The sequence below is a fragment of the Microplitis mediator genome, chromosome 3 (assembly GCF_029852145.1).
Source record: "Microplitis mediator isolate UGA2020A chromosome 3, iyMicMedi2.1, whole genome shotgun sequence".
Lineage (NCBI taxonomy): Eukaryota > Metazoa > Arthropoda > Insecta > Hymenoptera > Braconidae > Microplitis > Microplitis mediator.
In genome coordinates this window covers 7,615,571-7,641,452 of record NC_079971.1, presented here as the reverse complement: position 1 = coordinate 7,641,452, position 25,882 = coordinate 7,615,571, and the positions used below count along the sequence as shown (strand labels likewise).

Here is a 25,882-nt window from a genome sequence, read left to right as displayed (position 1 = left end):
AAACATGACTATAGCGTAATCGAATTTTGCTCTAAGTTGCCGCATAAATTTAAATATCAATAAAATACATCCGAACGTACCAATGATGATAACTTTAGAATAGCACTGACTTTATCATTAATAATATTATAACTAATTGATACATAATTATAATATTTTTCTAAGTATTTGTCAAAAATAACAAACTTAAACGTACAATTTTTAAATAAAAAATAAACGCACGTTTCAACGTAAGACACAGTAACCTCAAATACTATCATTATTGTAAATAATAAACAATCGCGTCAATGCGCAATGCGCGTACGCATGCTCTAGTTGCCGTGAAGTTGAAGGAAGTTACTACTACCAACTATTAAAACTTTGTGATGTTGTCACGTTTCACTATACAAAAATAACACTTGTTTTATTTAAATCATTTATAAAAAAAAAAATAGTTAATGCTGTCCAGGCCGATGTTTGTTTTCTAATTTTTCATGAAATATTTAAAAATAATTTACATCATTCACTTCAGATAAAAAAAAGTTATGTATTTTTTTATTTAAAGTTTGATTCAAGGCATATTCACTGTCAAAAGTTTTCGACTAATGATTACAAATATTAAGAATTTTATCAAAAATATAAGTAAAAACGAAAAATTTTGTGTTATTTCAGCAACTTGATATTAAATGCTAATTTATGATGATAAATTCTGTTTTTTATATGCAATATTTGTAAAGATGTTCGTTAAATTACATTTTCATGTACTTTTGTCTCCGATTGTACCTCCAAAATATCCTTAAGGCTATTCTCAGACAATGCCCCCCACTTTTTAAAAATTTTCAATGACTTTCAACTGTCATAAGCGTATCAAATTTTTATCAATTAATTAAAAAAAAATTAAAGCATTAATTGAAAAAAGGACAACGTAGTCGTAATTTCACCGATATATAGATTTAAAAAAAAATTATTTAAACTTGATATCAATTAGCAGTTGAACAAAATTCGTTAAATAAATTTCAGTAAAATCGTCATGTCAATTTTATGATTCGAATTTTTAAATTTTGTTGGCTAAAATTTATTCAACAAATTTCGTTTAACTCCCAATTGATATCAATTGTAAGTAATTTTTTTTAAATTCTATATCGCAACGAAATTACGACTACGTTGTCCTTTTTTCAATTAAGGTTTTAATTTCGTTTTAATTAATTAATAAAATTTTAATACGGTTATGACAGTTCAAAGTCATTGCATATTTTTACAAAGTGGGGGGCACTGTCTGAGAATGCCCTTAAAGTAATAGATTAAAAAATTATTAAAAGTTAACTAAACTTCAAAATTATAAAAATTATAACTATTTTCAAGTTGATTATTGAAACACATCTTAGGTAATTTGACTGGTAGTTCTTTTCTTGTAAATTGGTAAGGAAAAAAATCAAATTGATTTTATACTATTTTTTTTACAAATAAAAAATTTTTTGGAAACAGTAAAAACAAAATTTAAAATAATGCTCAATTATATTTACAAAAGTAATTTTAAATTGTTTAAAAAACATTTTAAATAATAAACTTTTTTTATAAAATTTTGGGGTATCCTATTTTGCCCCTTTACAAAATTGTAAAAATTTTAATTTTTCATAAATATTTCATATAATTACATATCATATTTCAGGATGAAGAAATATAAGTATATTCAGGATAAAAATGCATAACAGAATGAAAGAAAAAAAAAATAAAATTTACAGGCGTCAAAGGGATTGAATTAAAGTGTAGGATTTGTTGGAATGTTCAATACAAGCAGTTGCTACATCGTATCACTACTAGCACACTTTACTTCAAAAGTAAAAAAAAAAAATTATATAATACAGGTAGCTGATATGTGAGTGCATTAAAAAGATATAAAAAATATTTTCTTCTCACACACCGCTCAAATTGCGCGCGACGCTTCAACATCGTTCCGACGCGTCGGCGTCGTTTCCGATTTGACATCAGCACGTGGTATCAAAGGGGCTATTCAACGTTCACCGGTGGTCTTCTTCGTCAAACCTCGACAAACCACACTCGTCGCTTGGTGTTTATCTATCATTAAAATTTTTTAACTTACACTTTCAACCCTCTTTTAACATTTTTTTTTTTAACGGATAAAACTAATATACTTTTATAAAAAATATTTTTTACTGTGATTTTTTTCTAGTGTTTTTAAAAATAAAAAAAATTTTACAAACAACAACAAAAAAATTTTGATAAAATTGATAAATAACTAATGATGATTATGCTAAAAAGTTCAAGAAAAAAATTAAAATGTTTGAAACAAATCAATGGAATCACTACAAAGTGAGTAATAGTATAATATTTATAATTTAAAATTTCTTTTGTTATTTTTATTACATTCATTCGAATTCAAATAATAACAATGCGGATATGGATATACTAGTGAAGAAATGAGTTTACGAAGCCAAGCAGACACAATCGATGTACGACGCGTTAATAATTAAGTAGTAAGGTCTACAACCTTTTCTTTTAGACGATCTAGTGAAAATGAGTTTTATTTATACGCAAAAAAAATAAATGTTAATTCTACTTAAATATTTACGGAGCTCATTTTTAATTATTTTTAAAATTCGTTGTTTTTTTTGTAAAAAAATTTATTTATTTGATTGATAATTGATTGAAATTATCTGTTTTACAGTAAATAAAATAATAAAATAGTCTATAAACACATTTCGCGCTTTTTAGTTCAACGAATCCCATTTCCTGATCATGTTACTGACGTTATCGTGATGACACAATTTATTTAAATTTCCAGCAATGTTTTTTTTTTTTTTTTTTTTTTATTTCTCTTTATTGACTGGTATGACTAGAATAAATAAACTATAAGAGATAAAAAAAAATATATAGTTTTATAAATTTATTGAGTCTCGCAAGCTCAAAATGAAAAAATTTAAATCATTTATTACGATAGTGTTTCTTATAGTATGGTTTTGCAAATAAAATAAATATGACATGGTTATATTGATAGCTAGAAAGTATAGAGTAGAGTATTTTTATAGCCAAGGGTTAAAGCTTGTACTGGGTGAAAGAACGGTAAAATAAAACAAAACTAAATTTTTGGAATGGGATATTATACTTTGGCACATATATAAAAGAAACTGCATCTCTTGGCCAGACATTAGGGCGTCTCAGTCTGGCGACTGGGATCAGATAGACATTGTGCTGTGCCAAGAAATATTTTATACACGTATATATATATATTTTTTTTTACAAATTTTTGTTCTAAAGTTTTATTATCGCATCAGAGTATCAACTTATACGATAGTAGGGTCAACTACTCAAAACTACAGTATTTTATTTTATTATTTAAAATTTTTAAAACTCGAGAAAAAAATAATTTAGAATTAATGAGACCTAATTATACTATGAAATTTTTTAAGTTAATTCGAAGTAAAAAAAAAAAATGACTGCGTACAAAGTAGAGAGTTTTTATTATCAGCGCTGTGATTTCGGAGTGAATGTGAATTTTATTTGAATCTGCATCCACTGTAATTACGGAGTTTTTATGTTGAAATGGATAAATTATATGAGTATTAATAATTTTTACTCATCGTATTTCACTTTGTGCAGTTTTTTTATGAATAATAAAATAAAATTTTCTTTCGGAATTAATTTTCCTCCGAGGGAATTAAATAAATAAAAAATCATCAGCTCCGTTATTATTTCGCATTCAATCAGCGTTTACTTCGACAATTTTTGACAATGTAAATCAAAATGTAAATATAATTTTATCAAATAATTCCATAAATTAATTTCTATTGATTTATTAAATTTATGCAGATTTTAAATTTGATTTTTTTTTTTTTAAATTCCAGATCTCTTTAAAAATCAAAACTTAAATTTTTTAGTTTTATAATTTGCTTATTCGACTATTGGTCGTTGTAGATTCTTACAGAACTAAATAATTAAAGAAGCAGATCATATCTCATTGAAATTATTGTGGCGATTAGAGATCTATTATTTTAATTAAATTAATTATTTCCTGTATTATATGCGTAGTTAATTTATTTCATATGACTGCAAATGAAATTATATAAATAAATTTTAGATTGCGGGATTTTGATCTCTGTAGATTTAAATTATTTTGCCCCTAGAATAAATAAAAAAAATAATTTTAAAAATTAACTTGTACTTGGGTAAATATTTGTTATTAGGAAGTTATTTTTTACTTGAATAAATATCTACACAGTAAAAAATATTGTGTATCTGTGTTAAAAACAGTCCGTTTTAAATTCTTTGTTGATTATTTTGTGTTTAATCAACATATGTCACTGAGTCACTTTAAAATTTTAAATCGATCTACTATTCAACACTTTAACAGTGTTCTTTAGTACAAAAATCTAAATTATCAACATTTACTTTGAAAGTGACACAAAATTTATGTTGGAAACTCAATCGATAGTCATGGAAGAATTCTTAGAAAAATGGAAGTAAAATCGACATTTCATAAATGTCAATTTAACATGAAAATTCTTATTATTAATATATTAATCTCACCATTTACTAAAAGCTGGAATGTTTATCATACTAAAACCGAAAGATTTAGGTATTATTACGAATTATTTCATATATTGTAGAAGTATCAATTGTGGCTACTGCTCCCTTCTTAAACGTAGGGTAGAAGTACCATTTGTGGGCACTGCTACATTTTTGAATATTTAATACTTTATTATAATTCATGAAAACGTATTTTTAAAAATTCCATTGTAATAGTGCGATTAAAGTATCTGCGTATTCGAGGAATTAATTGTGTTATGCATCTTTTACTTCATTTAAATTTTTCAAGTGTCCAAAACTGGCCCTACGGTGGCCAAAAACGGTACCTCTACCCTAATTTTAAAAATTATTTATCGCTAACTAAAAATGTGTTTTTGTGTTTTTAAAAGAAATTCATTAATTTATACTACTCACAACTTCTATGAAATATTACGTGATTTTATTTAAATCTTGACTCGTATAACAAAATTGCTAACTGTCAAAAATTAATTGAATGTTAAATAATAATTGTTATCACTTTTTACAACCTGAAAATAATATACAAATTAAAAGTTAACATGTTTTTTGTGCCGCCACTGATATTTAAAAATTGTTGAATTAACTTCTTGTATTATCGTAATTTAATGTTGAATTGTTAATACAAATAGTCTGTGTTAAAAAATAACACAAATATTGTGTGGACCGTTTCTAACACACAGATTATGTTGATTCTAACATAATGTTTTTTTATTGTATACTTACTAAGATACCATTTTTGAATTTTTTATTTTACTGTGAAAATAAATATTTTATTTCTTCATATTAAAATTTATCGCATTTTTATAAAAATGTTTTATATTTTTTTTATCACAAAACTTAAACTTCCATCAATAAAATTCATAAAAATTCATGAGAAATTATTGGAATTTACGAGGATAAATTCTTATGTAAATTTTTTATAAAAAATACAGGTGCTAAATCTCGTTATAGTTTGAAATAATAATAACAACAATAATTCACGGTAAATTTATAAAACGTACAATAATATAAACTTGGTATGTAAAAATGCAAATTAACAAAACCAAAATAAATTGTCGTACGAAAGTTTGTTAGAAATTTTCTTTTTTTTGTTCAGAATATTGTAATTAAAGTGTAGAAAAGTTTTTAATGAAAATCTGTCCGTTTTATCTTATTTTTTTTTAATCAGCATTTTTTTCGTTGTTTTTTTTATTAATTTTAATTGTACGTGAAATAAAAATTTCAAATCAAAAAAGATTGAATAACATCAAATATTTCTTGAATTTGCAAATAAAATATTTGGTTATTAAAATAATAACCAGAAATTGGTCAAATAAATTATTTTCACCCTAAATGAGTATAAATTCATTCACTTCTACTGTTTATTGTTTTAATAATTTTTTTTTTATTTAATGCAGTACTTTTATATATTAGCAATATTTATCTAAAATATATGTTTATGAATGCAATAAACATAAAGGATATTTCACTTTACCGTATTATCGATCATTTTCCACGGCTATATTATAATGATAATTTTTTTTTTTTTATACAAAGAATAAATTTTCAATAGAAACTGTATTTTACATCTACATCCCTCAGGATTCATAAACTTCTTTCTATTTTATTATAAGAGAAAATCATATGGATTAAATTTGAAAAGCGAAAGTTCACCTGAATATTTTTATTAAAATTTTAAATAAAAAATTAAAAACAAAGTTTATTTTGAAGTAAGAACCAACTTTAAACATTTCATAGTTTAAATAAAATTAATAAACATTAAAAATAATGAAATTGAATAAATGTTTCTGGACATTATCCTGCAATTGAAATGTTATTAAACTACTCCGTGAATTATTAAAATTGTAAATGACAAGGATAAAATAAAAATTACGTAATAGTTGACTGCAGGAGTTATTTACAGTAAATAAACCAGATATTATATCCTTAAATAAAATTTAATATAAATAAAAAAAAAATAGTTAAATCAATTAAAGCCTGTACAGAACTTTTGGTACCGATTATGGTAATTTACGAGCACCAAGGGGAAGTTTATTGGATATAAAATTTTCTATAACGGTCCTGTGATCTATATTCACCCACACATTGTTATAGAGTTTATATTGCCACTATTTGTTCGGCAATGAGACACAAATTCATCGCGTGTGAGCTTCGAGCGATCTAATGAAATTTCATGAACACGCACAAATACCAAGTGAGGGTGAAAGAGAAAAGCGAATAAAAAAGCTGACAAAATAATACAGAGACAAAGTAATCGATAAAATCTAAACTATTAGTTTGCTTTGAAAACTCTCGTTATACTTTTCATCGATAAACTTTACCTTTCATTTTGTTAAATTAAATTTAAGCCGACAAAATTATTAAATATTTTTATTTTAAATTCAAAATATTTTTTTTGATTTATTGATGACAAACATTTTGTAACACAGGTAAAAAATATATTTAGGGCTATGAAAAAAATGGCCAGTCATTATCCGTTTGAAATAATCGATAAAAGTAACGATATTGAAAACTCATAGGGAGACTTTACTTGAGGTCTTGTTGAATTATTATGTCAAGGACATGAAATAATAATAAATTACAAATAGTAGACAGTAATACATTTTTAATATATTATTATATTTATTTTTTTCTTTGTAAGTTATTGAAATCGATATAAATGAAATTGGATTGTTCAGGTAATAAAAGTAAAAGAAAAGTTAAAGAAATAATAAAAAAATAAAATTCTTTTCTTCGAGTAAAAAATTTACATGGGTAAAAACAAAAAGGAAAATTTAATTTTAAAATATAGTGCGAAACGTCAAAGTTAACTTGAGTGTAAATACTCCCCTTCGATTTATTAAAATTCTATGATGGCCTATAAATTACTTGTCAAAAAATGGGGAAAGTTTCTCCCCTTCTTTATTTTATTTTTTTTTTCTTTAAACATGATGGGTTTTAATAATTTAGTAGTAATAAAAAATTTAGTAAACTATAATTATGAATAAAAAATTAGCCTATATAAAATGAAAATCAATAATAAAATTATTGAAATTAAAAAATAAATAAATTCATCTGGCAAATGAATTATCTCAATAAAAAAATAAATTTCTTTTTAATGGAAAAAGAAATTTTTTTTTTATTTCCTGGCTTTTAATTTCCTGCAAAGTACTCAAGTACTTTCTTCACAAGATCTGTAGGTTTGTTCTGACATAAAGGATTTAGTCTTGCGTTCAAATGTACCTGTGGAAGTATTGCATAGGAGGAATACGATACGATACGGGAACATGTAGACTAGACTAGACCAACTATATACTTTCCGTACACTTACATTAGACGTTAAAAGAATAAGACGAAACTAAAAAATCCCGACATGATTTAAGAAAATAAAAAAATTTTAAAAACAATCAGTATATACAATCCTAAGGTTTTGACTTGAAAAAAAACTAGGACATGACCGTTAAAATCGATATTTTAGTCGTCCAGTTTCAATTCGGCACGAGATCAATAAAGTTCCTGAGTCACGGTCTATAAAAATAAACAATACATATTTACATCTAAAAAAAAAACAATAATAAAAAAAATGATTTTATGATTTTTATCACCCCTATAAATTATCATATTTATTTTATAATTTTATATAATGTCAGGCTTTTAAATCCTGAGTAAGCTCTTTCTCCCTCAACGCAGCTTTTCCTTTCTCGACTAAATTATTTTAATTCATTAATTTTTTTTTTTGTTTTTTTTTTTAAATTAAAATATTCACTTGACGTAAAATATTTTATTCATTCCATTATAATATTTGATATGTTGACATTCAATAGTTGTCCAGGAAACCAGAGAACTCCGATAGGTAATCGAATAATTAATGTACGTAAAACAAATTAAGGGGAAAAATGAGTACTCGTGTTTATTATCTGACTCCTGTTCCTTCACGTCACTCTATCATTAATTGTGACAAGGCTAACTCATCTCTTACACAATAATAGAAATGGATAAATAAACAAATAAATAAATAAATAAAAATAATAATAATAATAATAACAACATAAAAGAAATAACAATTAATTGAGAATAAGTAATTATAATTACTTCCGACTCTTAATTAATTTCTTTATTATTTTAATTAAGAAAGGTATTTTATAATTACATAGAAAAAAAATTTTTTTTGCCTATACCAAGAGTTAAATGTATGTAAAAAAAAAAAATAGTTTAATAGAAAAATTGAGCAACGTCAGGATTTTTAATTGTCTGCATATCTAGTATTTTTTTTTTTACACAATAATTTAATGAGATATTAAAAATAATATTTAATGAAAAGTAGTTCATTTAAATCAAAAGGTAATTTATATAAATTATCTCAAAATATCATATAATAATTTAAGTATAAAATAATTACTTGCGTGTTTTGAATCAATTTATTTTCTGAAGTAAAACTCTTGTCATTTATAATTTAAACAAAATTTATTTGAAAACGAACCAGACGATAATCTATACGAAATATATAAGTCGATAGGTCAGATATATGAACCGTGAGTCAAAATAATTATGAGAAATACCACGAATAATTGGGTCACAACAAATTATGCATCAATTTATATTTATAACTTCTATTATGGGATTATTCGATAAAATCACATAAATAATTAAAAAAAAACTAAATGAACCTGGTCTTAATTAGTGATTTGACCTTCAATTTAACGAGGCATGATAAATAATTAGTATTATTACCGAAATTCGATAAAATATATATACTACGAAAACGCTGAAGATGTTTTTTTGCACAATTCAATTGCGAAGCAATGGGATGTGTTCTACTAATATAAAGATTACTCGGTCCCAGCTAAATCGCTCACAAAAAAAACAATTACACTCGTTCAAATATGCTCAACTAGAACAAAATTCATATAATATAAATGGTAATTTATTAATGACTAAAACAAACACAATTTTAAGTCATTTTTCCAATAATAATAATAATAATTGAAAAAAAAAAAAAAAAAAAAAAAAAATGGAAAAAAAATCTCTGATGTCCGTCAATATTTACGGATATTGGTAAACACAATAACTACAAAAATATACAACCAACGAACTTTTTACACTTGAATTCTTTAATAGAAGTACAATTTTGAAAATCACTATCCAAATCCTTCATAAAAATTAAAAATTGTCAATTTATGAAAAAAATTTAGCTGCCATTTTTATTACTACTATTATTATTATATAATTTTTTTATCATGTAGGAGCACAATCTATCAATCACTTTTTTACACTCCAATTTTTTTTCGCACGCCTCAAATGCGAAGCATTTTAGGTGGGCTTTACTGTCGAATAGCTATCGTTTCGCAAAACGCTCGCACGAAGTAATTTCAAAAACTCAAAAGATTAGTTGATTGTGTACTTGTTTATGATTTTTGGAAACTTTAAGGTCTGATCAATGCGATGCTTGATTTGTTTATTAAATGTAATTGTTTATAATTAAAGAAAAATTCAGTTAAAAAGTTTATTATAGTAACGTCCGTTAGGATGTCTGTGAGTCGCCTGGATTTAAGCCGTCAGGAACAATGAATCAACCTAGTTCTTGTTGTAGAAGTTGTCATTCATCATCCTTGGGATGAATCCTTTTGAATTTCAGCAACCAACTCTTTTCTATTTAAAAAATATTAGTAAAATTCGATGAATTTTCTGTGATTTTTTTTTTAAATTTATCGTCCATATATCTTTCTGTCGTTTTTTTTTTACTATTATCTATTTTAGTCGTGTATCTACTATATAGCCCCCCTATAAAAAAAATTAACCAGCAGTCAGTTTATTTATTATTTAAATTTGTTTTGTTTTAAAGATTAGCTTTTATATTACAGCATGAGCATTTGAAGCATGCACTTTTGGACTTTCCAAACATTTTTTTGTATTATTATCGAATATATGAAAGTTTGTCCTTTTCGTTATACTTACATATTATTATTATTATTTATATTTTTTTTTTAATTTTTTAAATAGGCAAATGAGTTGTGCACGCTTGGATTTTTCAATTTTTTTTTTTTTTATTATTAAAAATATTTTTTCAAAAGAGATAACAACAATAACCAATGGCAATAACAGCAGTTATAATTATGAGAAAAATAATGAATCCACATACATAAACAAGACAATCGTATATAAATTTTTGAATATATAATAAATCTTCATTGTTGTCCTCTCTTTCGTCGACTACTAATCTTACGTTACCATTATCGTCATGTTTTATGTATACGTCTTTTTTTTTTTTATTTACATTTTTCTCTTCATCACGACTTTTAATATCTATTTCACTGTCATGATCGTCATCTACACCAGTTTCAACTTCTTTTGTACCAAGATTTATGCGCACTCTTCCGCCGACTCTTGTCGTAGCGATACTACTTCGCATTGAAAATCACTCTTATCAACTTTTAAACCCAGTATTCACACTAGAGATTACGAAAGTACATCTTTTACAACAAAATTTGAAAGCAAATTTAAAAAAAAAAAAATTGATATCTAAAATTAACTATTAAAATACAGAAATATAAAATTTATATTATAGTAGCAAATTACAAGTTACTAACTTTACAAAAATAATAAAAAGCCATAGAATTTTCAAAATTAAACTAAATGTCATTGAACAATTTAATTTACCTTTATTAGTTTCCAAATATAATTTTTTTTTTTTTAACCAATTTTGAATGTCACTGATCATTTATATACAAGTATTGATTAAAAATACTTTATATAAATTATTGATTGAATTTATGTAATCGTATAAAATTATTTCAATTTTTTATGACCTCTAGAGAAAAACGTATTATGAATGAGCTGGTATAATAAGTAGGCCAATTTTTACTTATGGATGCATTATCAAGATTAGTTACATAGTTACGTATCGAAAGCCATCATTACGAAACTGTTTTTCTTTTATTTTTTAAAGAGTAACAGCCAATGAAATTATAGTATTTATATTTATATATAAATTATAAAATAAATCAGATAAAATGAACATTCAATTTTTAAAAATTAACCTGCAATTTTTTTCGTACTAAATATGCAGAATGGAGCTCATTTATGGCCGTAGAAAAATTTGTTGCGGCTTTAGTTTAATTGTTTTTAACAGCATACTTTACTCAGCGGATTAAGTAATCATACACTGTAAAAAAAAATCGGTGTAAGTCCACGCTATCCTGGTGTTAAAAGAAAAGTAGTTTAATTTTCCAAGTATGAGAAGTTGAATTATATTTTAAGTTAAAAACAAAATTTTTTTAATGTTTCGAAAATTAATGACACGACAGATTTATCAATTTATATCGAAATTCGAAGAATATTTTTCCACAATTACAGGTTAATATTATTCTATAAAATATGGGAAGTAACTTTTTATGATTCAAGTCTTTTTACTAACGAAATCAGCGAGAATAATAAAATGAAATTGCCAGTGATTAATATATCATCATTAAATCAGCTATTATTTTATAAAATACATCAGAGTTATAATAAAAATAATTATAATATTTTTCCTAAATATTTAATTTGATAAGTGATGAAAAACTTATGCAATTTGTTCTATTTAATAAAAGTGACATATATAATTTCTTAGTTTATAGGTAATAAAATTGTTTTTAACTCCATTAACGATGATTTCGTAATTCTAACAAAATTTTATTATTATTTTGTTTCGTAGATCTTAAAACACTCATATTTGCATCCTTATGCTCCGATCGGAATTAATTTACTCCGCATGTACACCGTTTTAATACCGGTTAGATTATTTAACACCGCTATGTAGCACCGCTACACTGGCGTGACTTTCTTTTCACACAGCTTTTTTACAGTGTAATAAAAAATTATTAACAAATCTTGACTTTTTAATGAGTTCTACAAATTTTTAAATTGAAAAATGCGCTATCGCAGTCTTAAGTTAATAATTGTTTTCATATTTTAAAAATTCAAACTCTTGAAATTAATTAAAAAACCTTTTTTTAACTTCCCGCTAAGAAAATTGCAAATTTTCAAAAAAGGGAAGTTATTGGTTTCGGTCCGATTTTCGAAAATCGAGTTTTCATCAGATGTCGACGTTTTGAGGTCCTAGGAAACTATTCTGACTATTCCCGGGTGGACGTCCGTGTGTGTGTGTGTGTGTGTGTGTGTGTGTGTGTGTGTGTGAACTTTTTTTTGTCCGACGATATCTTTGGAACGGATGAACCGATTTGAACGTACTTGGTGGCGATCGAAAGAGCTCACCAAAACTTAGTCTTGATTAGATTTTGGGGTAAATCGGTCATGTAGTTTACAAGTTATAGAAAGAATAAGAATTAAAATTTTTTTTTTATTTTAGTTTTTTATTGATTTCTCAGAAACGACTTATACGATCAACTTCAAAATCTAATCAGCTCTAGAACTCAATAAAACGCGTCGATTGCCGCCTCAACCATCAAAATCGGTTCATTCGTTCGTGAGATATCGTGGGTAAAACAAATGCCAAAAAACGGTTTTTTGCGAATATCTTTGAAACGACTTAACCAAACAATTTCAAAATTTGATCAGCTCTAGAACTCAATAAAACACGCCGATTGCCGCCTCAACCATTGAAATCAGTCGATTCGTTCGTGAGATATCATGGGAGAAAGAAATGCTAAAAACGGTTTTTTTCGAAAAGAATGGGATACAATAGTATTTTCGAGCTCGAAGAGCTCGAAAATGTACTCACAACAATGTTTTCGAGCTCAAGGAGCGGGAAGTTTTGGGGCTGGCCCGCAGGGTCAACCGATAGACAGATTTTTTTTTTATTTTTCAATCAGTTTTGAGACAAAAAATTAATTAAAGGAAAAATAAATAACTATACAGATGTAATGTCATCAATTTTTAGCTCTATAATAACAAATCAAAAATTTAAATTGTGATTCTAATTTTTTTTTTGCGAATATTCTACTTCAGCGCATTATGGAAAAAATTACGAAATCAATGCGAAATTATTTTTAAAAGATGTAAGGTAAAAGACCTAGTACCCGATCAGGGAACTAGTACCCGATCACTCCATGTATTTATATATAGATATATTTAGTAAAATTTAGTAAATATAGATAAACAAATACATGAGTGATCGGGTACTGGGTCTCTTACCTTATCTACTTATTAAATAAAGTAGAAATACGACGATTTGCATAATATATTGTTGACGCTGAAAAATAAAACGATATTAAATGATTACATTATTATACCTTTTATATTTAAATTTTAAATATCCGTTATTTTTTCTTTATCAGTTTTTTCACTTTATTTATGAATAAAACAACAGCAAATCGAAACAAAGAATATAACAACATTAATTCGTAAATTTTTTATTTTCAAATAAAGTTGGAGCGACCCTAAAATACCTTCCATTGATGATAATAAAGCTTTTTTTTTTTGAGTTCCTCCTATTTTTTGTGAAAATTTATGAATAAAAATATTTTATATCTCAAAAAACAATTTCGCAACCATTTTCTAAAAGAAACAAAAATAATTTAATTTTCCTATAAGTCCTAAAAACTAATAAAATTAGCACGTAATTCATTTTCGTTTTCAGAATATTTATTGTTTTATTAATTCAGTGAAAAAAACAAATTGGAAAAAAAGAAATCATTTTTCAATTATTTTTATATATAAAAATATATAGCAAAATATGAGTGAATTTGTACTTCTATCATTACAAAAAAAAAAAAAAATGATTGAAGAATTTTAATTTTTTAATTAATTAAGAGTTTTAAATATGAAATAAAATGGAGTCACCCTTCTGCGTGTTTGCCGGATATTTTAAAATATTAAAATTTAAAATACAGTTTTGTTAAAAAAGTGGAGCGTTTTAATTATATAATCATTATTCATCATACTTTACTTATTAGATTGAAATGTTAATTAATAAGTACAATTTAATTAAGTTTTTGGAGAAAAAAAAATTAATGATGATTACTTTCTGAAGATAATTAGGCGTTTTTGCCACAATCTACATTACATTTGCTCTTGAGCTATAAGATTACAGGTAAGACAGACCCTCTGAGTAAATAGTAAATTTCTAAACAAACTGGAACAAATTTGTATACTGGAACTTTTGCTTCATTTATCAGAAAACCACTTAATTTATAGAAAAATAAAATTTGAGTGTACGAAAAAATTTATATTTAATCCCCTTTTGATATAAATTTTCGCAATAAGATTATATACGTAAATGTGTGAAAAAATGAGGTAACGTTAATAAAAAAATCTAGGGAACAGTTGGCCCTGCGGGCTAGCCCCAAAACTTCCCGCTGTTTTCAAGCTCTTTGAGCCGACAACTACTTTCATCAAAAAACAAATTTTTGTGAATTCCGATGCCATTAAAATATGTAAAGAAATGACAAGTTGAGTAACAGAAATAGAAGCTAATAAAAAAAGGTTTAAAATATCTCGAATGATGATGCACTAGTCGTTTTTGAACGTTATAATGAATGAACGATACATTTTTAGATAAAGTCATATTAGTGTGATTTAAAACTTATTTTATTAGCCAAAAAATGCAATCAACGAAGTTAACCTGCAACTTAGAATTCAAAAGATATTGAGAGTTAAAGCCGTAAAAAAATTTTTTTCTTTTCAATTTTTTTCAAAAAATTTCAGTCATTAATCTATTCGAAAAAGTTAACAAAATGGTAAATTAAATGATAAAAAATTAAAATAATTTCATGAGCGTTCAGATGAATTTAACGGAAATAAGCTATCTCATTTTATTCAACAGTTATTTGAAGAGAAATTGACAATAAACGATTTTTTTTTTTAATTTGAAAAACTTTAAACATCCACAATTTTTGAACTGACTGACCGATTTGGGTCATCTTCGAACTTTACCTAGATTTTTACAAAAAAAAAAGTGGTAAGTTTCATTCAAATCCGTTTAGAATTGTAGACGCTATCATGTCCACAATCCGCGTTATATCCCATATATATATGTATATATATAAAATTAATTATCCGTATCTAAAAATATATCTGAATTAATAGTTGGTTTTAATTAATCGCTGATAACAGATTTGATAAAGATTAAATTTACTTTTTGGCATATAACAATTAATCATAACAAGACCTTCGAAAAATGAGTTGAGACCGAGAATATTATACCACAAATTAATTAAAATCTTCTAACGAGCACGACTATGCTGATATTGATATAAATTTATTATTAACTTCACATTCATGAAAGATTTTCATAATAATTATGTAATATAATCCTGTATTAAATTTAATTAATATCATGACCGATAACTGTAACTAATTGTGCGAATGTTTATTTAATTATCTATTAGAAAATAAAAAATGTTTTTTTCTGTCCATATAAAAAATATCGGTAACCAAAATAAAATAAAAAAATTTTTTGTGGTCGACAAAATCTCAGAGGAAATTGCTTGTTATAAATTTCCAATGTCCGGAAACACATTTATGAAAAAGAAAGAAAAACTCAAGTAACTTTTGACGTCATAGTAAAAAAATATTAAATTTAAAATACTTGATTTTTTTTAGAATGGAAAAAAAATTTTTTAGTTAAAATAGAAGTAAACTTCAGCAATTCAATTAATTTAATAATAAATACTTATTTTATCGCACAATTAATAAATTTATTTAGTAGACAATATATTTTTTTCATTCTATAGGAAAAAAAAATTTTTTTAAGATGCTGATAAAATTTTATGTAGTAAATCGAAACTATTAATGGCACTGAACAAGCTTTCAAGCCATTCAGGGCGATCGATTTTGCTACAACCCCAGTCATGTTTCGATAGAGAAATGATTCAGCTACTATATCACATACGTGCGAATTCCATACGATATCCTTCTTTAGAAATTTATTAATGATATACAGGGAGAAAACGAATCTCGACAATATTATAATATTAATTTTTTTTTCTGAAGAAAATATTAAATTTTTACTAAACGTTGAGTAATACATTTGTTTATACGATTTAATCATTTTTATTCTGTAAAAATATAAAAACTCACTAAACATATGCATTAAATACTCTACAATATGCAAAAATTACAATCTGTTTAGTAAATTCTGTAAATCAGGTGAATAGTGTAGTATTAAGTACTATACAGCAACTAAAAATTACCAAACGGTTAGTAATTTTCCGAAAGCAGAACGATATAATTAACAATTGGTAGGGATAGCGTAGACGAATATGTATTACAAGTTTAAAAATTTCTTTCAAGAGACATAAAAACGACGGACTGACGACAAGATTTGCACGCAGGAGATCAGGGTTCGAATCTGGGTCAAGTCAAGTGATTTTTAAATATCAAAATTGACACCATCCCTGATACACATGCCACTAATCATAATAGAGATTTGAAAAACTAATAAGAATTTTATTTTATTTGATTCCATTCTAGTATAGTAAAATTTTTGATATTGGATAGTAAATTTCATTTTAAAAAACGGTAAAGTTTACTAATGCAGTTTACATTTACTAGTGTACGTAAATAATAAAAATGACTAAATATAAATAAAAGTTTGATTCTCAAGATATTAAAAATTACTCAGTTTCAATAGTATTTGAAGTTTACAATGTGAATTTAGTAATTTTAATTTATATTTTTCAATAAAGCTCCCTATATTTTCTTCTCCCCGTAAGAGAAAAAACAAATAAAAATTTATTTGTACACAAGGGAAAGTAAGTTTAATCCAATCCCTTGAAATTTTCTGTTTAGTCACTAAAACACATCACGTTTTATGTTAATAATGCATTGTCTTGGGTTTAAAAGAAGTAAAATTTTATCAAGCTAAAAGCTGTTCGTCACTTTAAATATTTTATCACATTTAATAACTTATGTTGTAGGTTTACGCAATATATTAATAAAAAAACTTTTTTAAGCTAAATTTAGTATGCAATCCACTGTTACTTGCTTATTTTTTAGTCTTCACTGTAAATTTTTTTTATTCGATTTATTGTTCCAATAAATATTGAAATATTTAAAAAAAAAATTTAATTTAATTAAAAATATTAAAATAATTTTAATTTGATGGACATTTGTTAGAATTAAATTGTGTATTTTTAGAACCAGAAAAATAATTTCAATTAAAAATAAAAACTTAAGGATAGTTTATCAAAAAATAAATTTATAATGACTTATTTAATATTTATAGTAATTTTTGATATCAACAATTAAAAATCGATGACTAAAAATTCTGATGCATTAAACGAAATAACGCGTTAAGTATTTACAACCCTATTCTATAGCACTAGAGATGATTTAATAGTTATCGTGGTCTCTCTGGCAGTGTTACAAAATTTTTAATAGAAAACTAATAAATTACTCGTTTATTTTCTAATTTTCAATAGAAGTAATTTCTATTTAAAATAAAAATTTAATAACTAATGAAATAATTGCTTATTGAAAAATAAATTTTTTATCGTTCATAAGAATATTTTATATTACAAATAGAAATTTATGGGTACAGAAAATTTTGAAATTAAAAGTAAAAAGTAAATGGCTTATAAAAGTATCCATGCTGTAAAATGAATAATATACGTACTTACAACACTTTTTTAAATAGAAATAATTCAATTATTTTTTATTAAAAAAAAAAAAAAATTTTATTAACTTGAGAAGAGTAAAAGCAAAAAAATAACATCAAAGACATTAACTATCCAATAAAAATAATTTTTCACTTTGATAATTTTCTATCCAATTGAAATCTTCTATATCTTTATAATATTTTTATAGACACACACATATATATATATATATATATATATATATATATATATATGTATATATCGAGCTTAAATTCAGTCAGGTGTAATTGAACACTTGAATAAGATATCTACCAAAGCGGATAAGAGAAATGAACAAGATTTCATTTCATTGAAAATTTTTATAAAACCATAATTTATAAAAAATAAAAATTAATTAAAATAAAATATATAGAAAAATTTTTTTTACTGAATCAGCCTCACACTGTAAAAAATCGGGAGTGAATTCGGAGTGATTACGGATTTTATTTAATTCTGAATTCAATCCGATTCAGCATTTTAATGTCGAAATAAATTCCCCTTCGGAGTGAATTTCACTCCGAGGGGATTAAACAAATATAAACAGTCATCCGTTCCGCATCTACTTCGTATTTAATCCGCGTTCACTCCGCTAATTTTTTACAGTGCTTCAACTGCAAATAAATAAATAAATAAAAAATACCCGTTTGTATTTTTACGGGTATTTTTACTCCCGCGTACATTTCAATTAAGACCTTTTATTTATTTAATCCGTTTATTTTTAATTCTGAATTACGTTATATTTATGCAATCGATAGAAGAATGTGATACAATAAAAATTAATCAAAGTATCTTTCCATTCGAAGTTAACTTAAATCAGTTAAAATTTATCAAAACTTGTTATTTTAATTGATAAATTATTTTTACCCTATTTTATATTATGTATTTTTAATTGATTTTTTAGGATATTGTTTATGATACACATCTACACGCAATAGTAGAACGTTTAACATAAATTTATTATATTAAACAAGATGTAAATTCTCTAATTCCGCGCTCTACTTCAACCGTAATATAACAAAATTATATTTTACATTTGCAAAGTAATATTATTTACAATATAGTTTAATTTATTAGGCCAATGAATTTGCTCAGTTAGTGGAGATAGATAGAATATGCTTTCACAACCCTTGTATATATATATATATATATATACACATCGAGTGTCTCATTATTAATTCTAATAAGCGCGTGCGCGAATTGAACGCGAAGAGACTCCAATATATATCCATACATATACATAAATATATGTACGTATGTACGTTGACAAGTCTATTGTCTATTAATAGTCGATAATGGAACTAGCGTATCGACGGTGTAACGTAATTACTTGAAAACAATATACTTTTACTTGTAAATGCAAGCAAGCTTTATCGACATCGATAGCAGTAGAGTTAAAAAAATAGTTCGGCTGTCAATATTCATCAGTTGACAATATGAATACCAAGTCATACCAAAACCATTTGAAAAGTATACAATCTGACAGCCAGAGTTCAAATTAAACAACATAAGAAATAAAGTTTTATATGATTGTCAACAGTAACCCTGTCACTTTATCGCGTGTATGCCACTTTAACTATTTATTTATTTGTCTTAGAGTAATTTCAGGACAATTTCAATTAACAAAATGGATGTTAATTTGTTTAAGGATAATATTAATGAATAAAATGGATGAAAGATTGCGTTGAGTCGCATCATCGTGCTGGAGGAAGTAGAGGAATGGGCCCTTGGGCCTTTGGAATTCCTATTGTCCTTGTTTCCGCTCTTGGTCTCCTTCTTAATGCTTATGTCCTGTTAGTTGTCCTTGGCCTCGGCAAGCAGGTTAATGTTAATAAATATATCGTTTAATATTAAATAGAGCCAGCTTCTTTATTTATTTATTTAATTTTATTATAAAACAGATCCAACAACAAACTTCTAATACTCTTCTATTAATTCATCTCGGAGCTGTTGAATTTGCACTCTGTTTTGTATTACTAGTATTTACAACCGGTCCTTGGACAATTCCCGGTTCTTGGTGTGCAGTACATGGTTTTCTGCTTACTTTACTTCATCCAGTTGCTTTGTGGACCGTTACTGGACTAAATTGTGATAGGTATTAACAAATTTAAAAAAATTTATTTTATAAATTGACACTTGACGATTCATTGTGGTTGATATTATTATTATAATTATTATTTATTAAATTTTAATCCAGATATTACGCAATAGCAGCTCCTCTTCATTACACAGCAGTGGTATCACCGCGGAGAGTAATCCTGGGATTAGTTGGAGCGTGGATTGGTGCATTTATTTTATGTCTACCACCATTTTCGGGTTTAATTGCGCCATACAAATACAGCCAAGATTTTGGATGCTGTATTCCAGCTTTTACTAATGAAACATGGACTATTGCTGGTGTTATTTATACAAGTGTTTATTTATTTGTTGGTTTAGTATTACCGGCAATACTTATAACAGCTTGTAATATTCGGGTACTCGGAATTGCAAGATATCACCGACACCGAATAGCAAGTGCTATTTATGAAGTGACATTGAGTGCACAAGTTACAATAACACATCAAAGAAATCCATTTTTTATACCAACTGTTACTTCACCTTCTGCTGGTGGGCCACCTAAATTTCATAGTGCGGCTAGTACTGTTAGTAATAGTAATTTATAAAATTATATTTTTTATAGAGTAGATTTTTTATTTGTGTTATCAATTTAATTTTTAATAATTTTTAAATAAAATACATTTTTATTTATTATTATTTTTTTTCTTTTTTATTTTTTTCCTTTTAACCCGTGTAAAAAAATATATGTGAAAATTATATGCCACATATATTACATATATGCGTGCAAAAAATAAATACACTGTAAAAAGAGCGGTGTTAAAAATGGACTCGTTTTAACTCCGCCAGGTGTAAAAATGAAATTACACCGGTGTTAAAAATACCGGTGTTAAAGTGGGGTAACCGGTGTAAAAGGGAGTAATACTGGTGTAAAAGCGGGGTAACAGGTGTAAAAGCGAAGTAATGCCGGTGTAATAGCGGGGTAAATTGCATCCGCTTGGAGTATCAACTTTAAAGATTATAAAACCCAAAAAATGTCAGTTCTTTATGAAAATTAATAAAAAATATCATTTATTAACAAGTATAGTAATCGAGTAAGTAAAAATATTCACAAAGTAAAATATTTTAACACCGGCAAAGAATATCTACACCGGTGGCGGCGTTATATTTACACCGGTCTAGAATATTTACACCGATAGCGGCGTTATTTTCACACCGCTTTCAGGCGTAAATTTAACAACGATAATTTTAACACCTACATTGCTTGGACTTACCCCGGTGATTTTTTACAGTGTATGTTCTATAAGTTTCGCTTATATCTTCACATATATGTTGACATCTATACAGAGATATCTATGTTGGCATATATATCAACATATATGCATGTATCACAAATATATGTTCACGCGCAAAAACAACATGTTTCATAGATTTTTCGTATATATATATATATATATATATATATATATATATATATATATATATATATATATATATATATATATTTCCGTGCGGGAAATTTCGTTAAATAAATTTTTATTATTTTTATTATTTGTAAGTTATACAAGAACTTTTTTTTATTACTTTTGTTATTTACAACTGCAATTATTATTTAAGTGATAAGTCAATAAATTTGGTAGGGGTTGATAAGTATGATTGATGTTTCGATATCTAAAATAATAAAAATATTCCGTCAATATCCTTAAAGGTGATGCAATTAGTTGGATCAGTCTATCTACTTTATTTCCCCTACTGCGGTATCATCCTATGGGAAGCTTGCACTGCAGCAAGTCATAGCCGTCTTCACTTACATCCAAGATTCGCGTCCTTGGCCTCACTTTTACTTGCTAGTTCACCGCCGATTAACGGTTTATTATACGGCCTCAAGTCACGAACAATACGACGTTCTGTCCAGAATTATTGGCGAAAAAAAGTGACCAAATCGGAATTGCAGCAGGTATAATAATTTTTGTATTTTTTAAAATCAAATGTACTTTTCAAAAGACAGAAAAATAATTTTTATCGGTTATTGGCTATTTATGTATTATATATTTTTTAAATTAAATTTCAGGAAATTCAAGCAAGGACCCCAAGTGTTGCAGGTTCACGTCGGCCATCAGGAAGTGGACCAGTCTCTCTGTTTCCGTTTCCGCCACTTCAACGTCGTCTAAGCGAAGCTTTACTTAATTTAGGAACAAATTCAAGAGCTGGTGGTGGTTTCGAAAGTGGTAATATTGGGGCATTTAATTGCAATCGTTTACAACCCGCTGCATCTTGTAATACACTACGGGTACCTACAAGTGAATCAAGTAATTATCTTCCCAATAATCTTAGCTATAGTTTTCTAAAGGAACCATATATTTTTTTTCTGTTTTATTTATTTTTTAATTATTAAAAATTCTGTAACGATTTTTGTGATAAAAATATTTTATTTTTATAATAAAGGCGAGAGCAATAGACTAGTAAGAACAAGTGCAAGTACAGCAAGTCTAATGGGTTATCGTGATTCCACAAGTACAATAAGAGAATCATCATTATTTCGTGATTCTATAGATACATCAAAGAGAAGTCCAATAATACTTATAACACGCACACATAGTGTAGAAATACCAGATGGTGGTGGTAGTCCAGTTCTCAAACGATCTTGCATCGCCTCAGGAAATTTCGGTACTATTGTAACTGACAGTAAGTTACTCAAAGTTTATATATTTGTATATAAATATACGTTAATATATAACTTCGGCCACTTTGCTGAGCGTTTGTTTACTACAAACAGTCAGTTTTTTACAAACAGTGTTTCATGATATTTTTATCTAGTAATTTTAATTATTTTGACGAAATCACAATTTAAAATAATAAAATAAATTTCGACATATCTTTAAATAAATTGATCCCTTAATTATTTTCTTTACAACTTTAAATCTATCAGAGATACGTTAATAAGACTCAGAGCTTTTTTTATAGCAAATTAAATTTCCTAAAATTTTTTTATAAAATTAATAGTTTCACTACGAATTCTATTTGGAAATAAATTCATATGAGATGCTCGGGCTCAATGAAAATGCTATTGAGAAAAAATATATTTTCTTTATCCTCAATACGATAAATATTTTTTTTTTTTTTTTTCATTTTTGGGTAAAATGGAGTATCTTAAAAAAAAATTTTTACAATTTCTTTCTAATATTTTTAAGATACTTATTGTGATTCATGTGTAAATATTGATTGAAAAATACGATTTACCATTTAATAGTCAAAGTATAAAAAAAAAACATGATCGTATAAATATATTTAATGTGTAAATATTAAACATACATGTAAATATTAATGTAGACGTAAATTATATTTAAATAGAGAGACGCTGGCGTCATATTAGTACTGGAAGTGATAGTAGTACAGGAAGCAGTGATGCTAGTAGTATTTGGACAACGGGAATAGCTCATAGAGCTGCTAAAGGAAACCTCAAAAACTCTATTGACAATTGGCCAATAGGTATATTTATTTTATTAGATTAAAGAATATATTTAAATTTTAAAATCCAATTACTGTCTATTTAATTTTTTATATTTATGTTTACTCTTTAGCTATTCGTCATGTGCCATTAGGAATATTATTTAACGGATTACGCGCTAGTAATAATAGTGAAAGTAGTGATACGACAGATACAACTGCAACAACAACAACATCAACATTACCGTCCAAAATAATTTCACTCGTAAGTAAAAATTTTAATTGTTCTTTGGTAACAGTAAATATTTCACGGTTGATTTCTGTTTTCATTTAATCTTTTACAGGCACAAGAAACTCAAAGCATAAATAATAAAAATGATGAAAAGCCAAAAGTTGAGCGAAAAAATAGTGAAGAAAAAAGTGAAAGTGAGTCAAGTTGGGGTAGTATTGAAGAAAAAGGATCGAATGATATAAACGAAGATGATAATAGTGAAAAAGAATTTGTAGAAAAAAATGAAGAAAATTTTGTTGAAGAAAGAGGTGAAGGAGAAAAAGTTGACGAAAAAAAAGAAACAGAAGAATGTGACGAAAATGAAGAAAATGAAGAAGAAGAAGAAGAAGAAGAAGATGAAGATGAAAATAGTGATAGTGGTAATGATAATAGTAAACAAGAAATAGATAATGAAGTTGTAAAAAAATGTAGGAAAAGACGGAAAGAAAAAATGCGAACGCAAATTATTAATGATGAAAAAAAAATAAATGAAAATAATGATAATATTAAATTAAGACCACTTCTTACAACTTTGTCATCTTAATTATTTACTTTCAATTATCTTTTGGTCTACTACTTCTATTATTATTATTATAATTAATACATATTATTATTTATACTTAAATAAAAGATTATTAAAAGCAAATAATAATTAAAATAAACCGAAGAGTAATTAATCATTGACTTTGTGAATTAAAGAATAACATATCCCGAATATACACAATTATATTTTTGTACTTTTAATCCATGACATTTATAAATAAATTAAAAAATATATACTATATACGTATTGATAACACACAATCAGAAAATTGTAAAACAAATCAATCGATAATAAAAATATAAAAATACGTATAAAAAAATTAATTTGATTATTTTAAAAAGAGACCTTGAATAAAAAAGTTTTCGTCCTCAATGTTTGTTGGATCGAAAAAAATTAAATTTAAAATAATATAATATACAATATAAATGTATGTGATTTGTTATAGCGTTTATGTATATATGTTTTTATTTAATGTATATATGTATTTTACGTGTGGTAGTATGAGCAAAATGTGTGAATTGACAGTAAAAGTTCATTAGTATTCAAAAAAAAATAATATGTAATGATAATTATTATTATAAAATTAAATAATTAACATGGTGATCAAATGTCTCGATTAAATTATATATTTTATGTGAGACAATAAAAATATATGATATGTTAACAACTTAATTGATCAATTAATTAATTATAAACGTTGACTATTAATTATCTCGTATGACAATCGTTCAACTGATGTATGCTATACAAATATATATGAAATTAAATAAACAAAAATATAGTAGCCGTTGGAATTGACGAAAACGTTTTTTTGTTAATTATAAATTTCAAAATATATGAATAATATAAATACTGTCAAGTAAATAAATTATAACGGCTTAAATTTTTTTGTTGTAAATTAAAATTTTAAAAATTGTTGAGCCTAAAATTAATTAATTTATTTAAAAATCTGATTTATAGATGTTTAAATATGAATTTTTTATAATAAATTATTACATTTAATTACATTATAAATAATCATATAATTGTAATCGATACTGTATTTTCTCACTGGCTGAGAATTTTTATGCCAATCTGTACATTTTTTCTTTTTTTTTTTTTTTTATAAAGTTATATGGGGAAGTGTACGTTGATGTAATGAAGAATAAACGGAACTAGAGACCTAGTAGCGTCATTAAACCACTTCCCATTATCATCTTTTTTTTCTCTATTACTTTGTCTCTTCCTTTATCCGACATAACACAAAATCCAATTTTATTTTTAAAATTGTGTCCTACTTTATTTAAATTCAATGAATAATTATTATAATTCAAGGCTTACATTACATTGTTTTTTATGTGATAATAAATAATTATCACCAAGTTACGTCTACGATAACATTAATAGTTCAAGTTTTAAAGTTATGTTCAATTACAGTTTACAAAGAAACGCGTCAGTAGTTTTAAATCATCAAAATTAAAATATTGAATA

The 25,882-nt window shown here is 25.7% G+C and overlaps 2 protein-coding genes across 4 annotated transcripts in view; one reads left to right on the top strand and one right to left on the bottom strand.

Annotated features, from left to right (window-relative positions):
* LOC130665479 (phytanoyl-CoA dioxygenase, peroxisomal-like) overlaps positions 1 to 25,882 on the bottom strand; it is a 52,448-nt gene that overhangs the window by 21,637 nt on the left and 4,929 nt on the right. Inside the window, exon 1 of one of the 3 annotated variants that reach the window (XM_057465899.1) lies at positions 81 to 231. The exons of the other annotated variants lie outside the window; for them this stretch is intronic. The gene's annotated coding sequence lies outside the window, so the exon portion shown is untranslated. Of the gene's footprint in view, positions 1 to 80; positions 232 to 25,882 lie in introns of those variants that run through there. 3 annotated transcript variants of the gene reach the window in all.
* On the top strand, positions 1,153 to 25,799 carry LOC130665464 (uncharacterized). The gene is made up of 11 exons (XM_057465874.1): positions 1,153 to 1,398; positions 1,649 to 2,310; positions 19,744 to 19,916; positions 19,997 to 20,190; positions 20,293 to 20,737; positions 21,859 to 22,107; positions 22,222 to 22,459; positions 22,596 to 22,835; positions 23,502 to 23,639; positions 23,732 to 23,862; positions 23,942 to 25,799. Exons 3-11 carry the CDS (start codon positions 19,767 to 19,769, stop codon positions 24,410 to 24,412), a joined length of 2,256 nt encoding a protein of 751 aa, XP_057321857.1. The 5' UTR covers positions 1,153 to 1,398; positions 1,649 to 2,310; positions 19,744 to 19,766; the 3' UTR covers positions 24,413 to 25,799.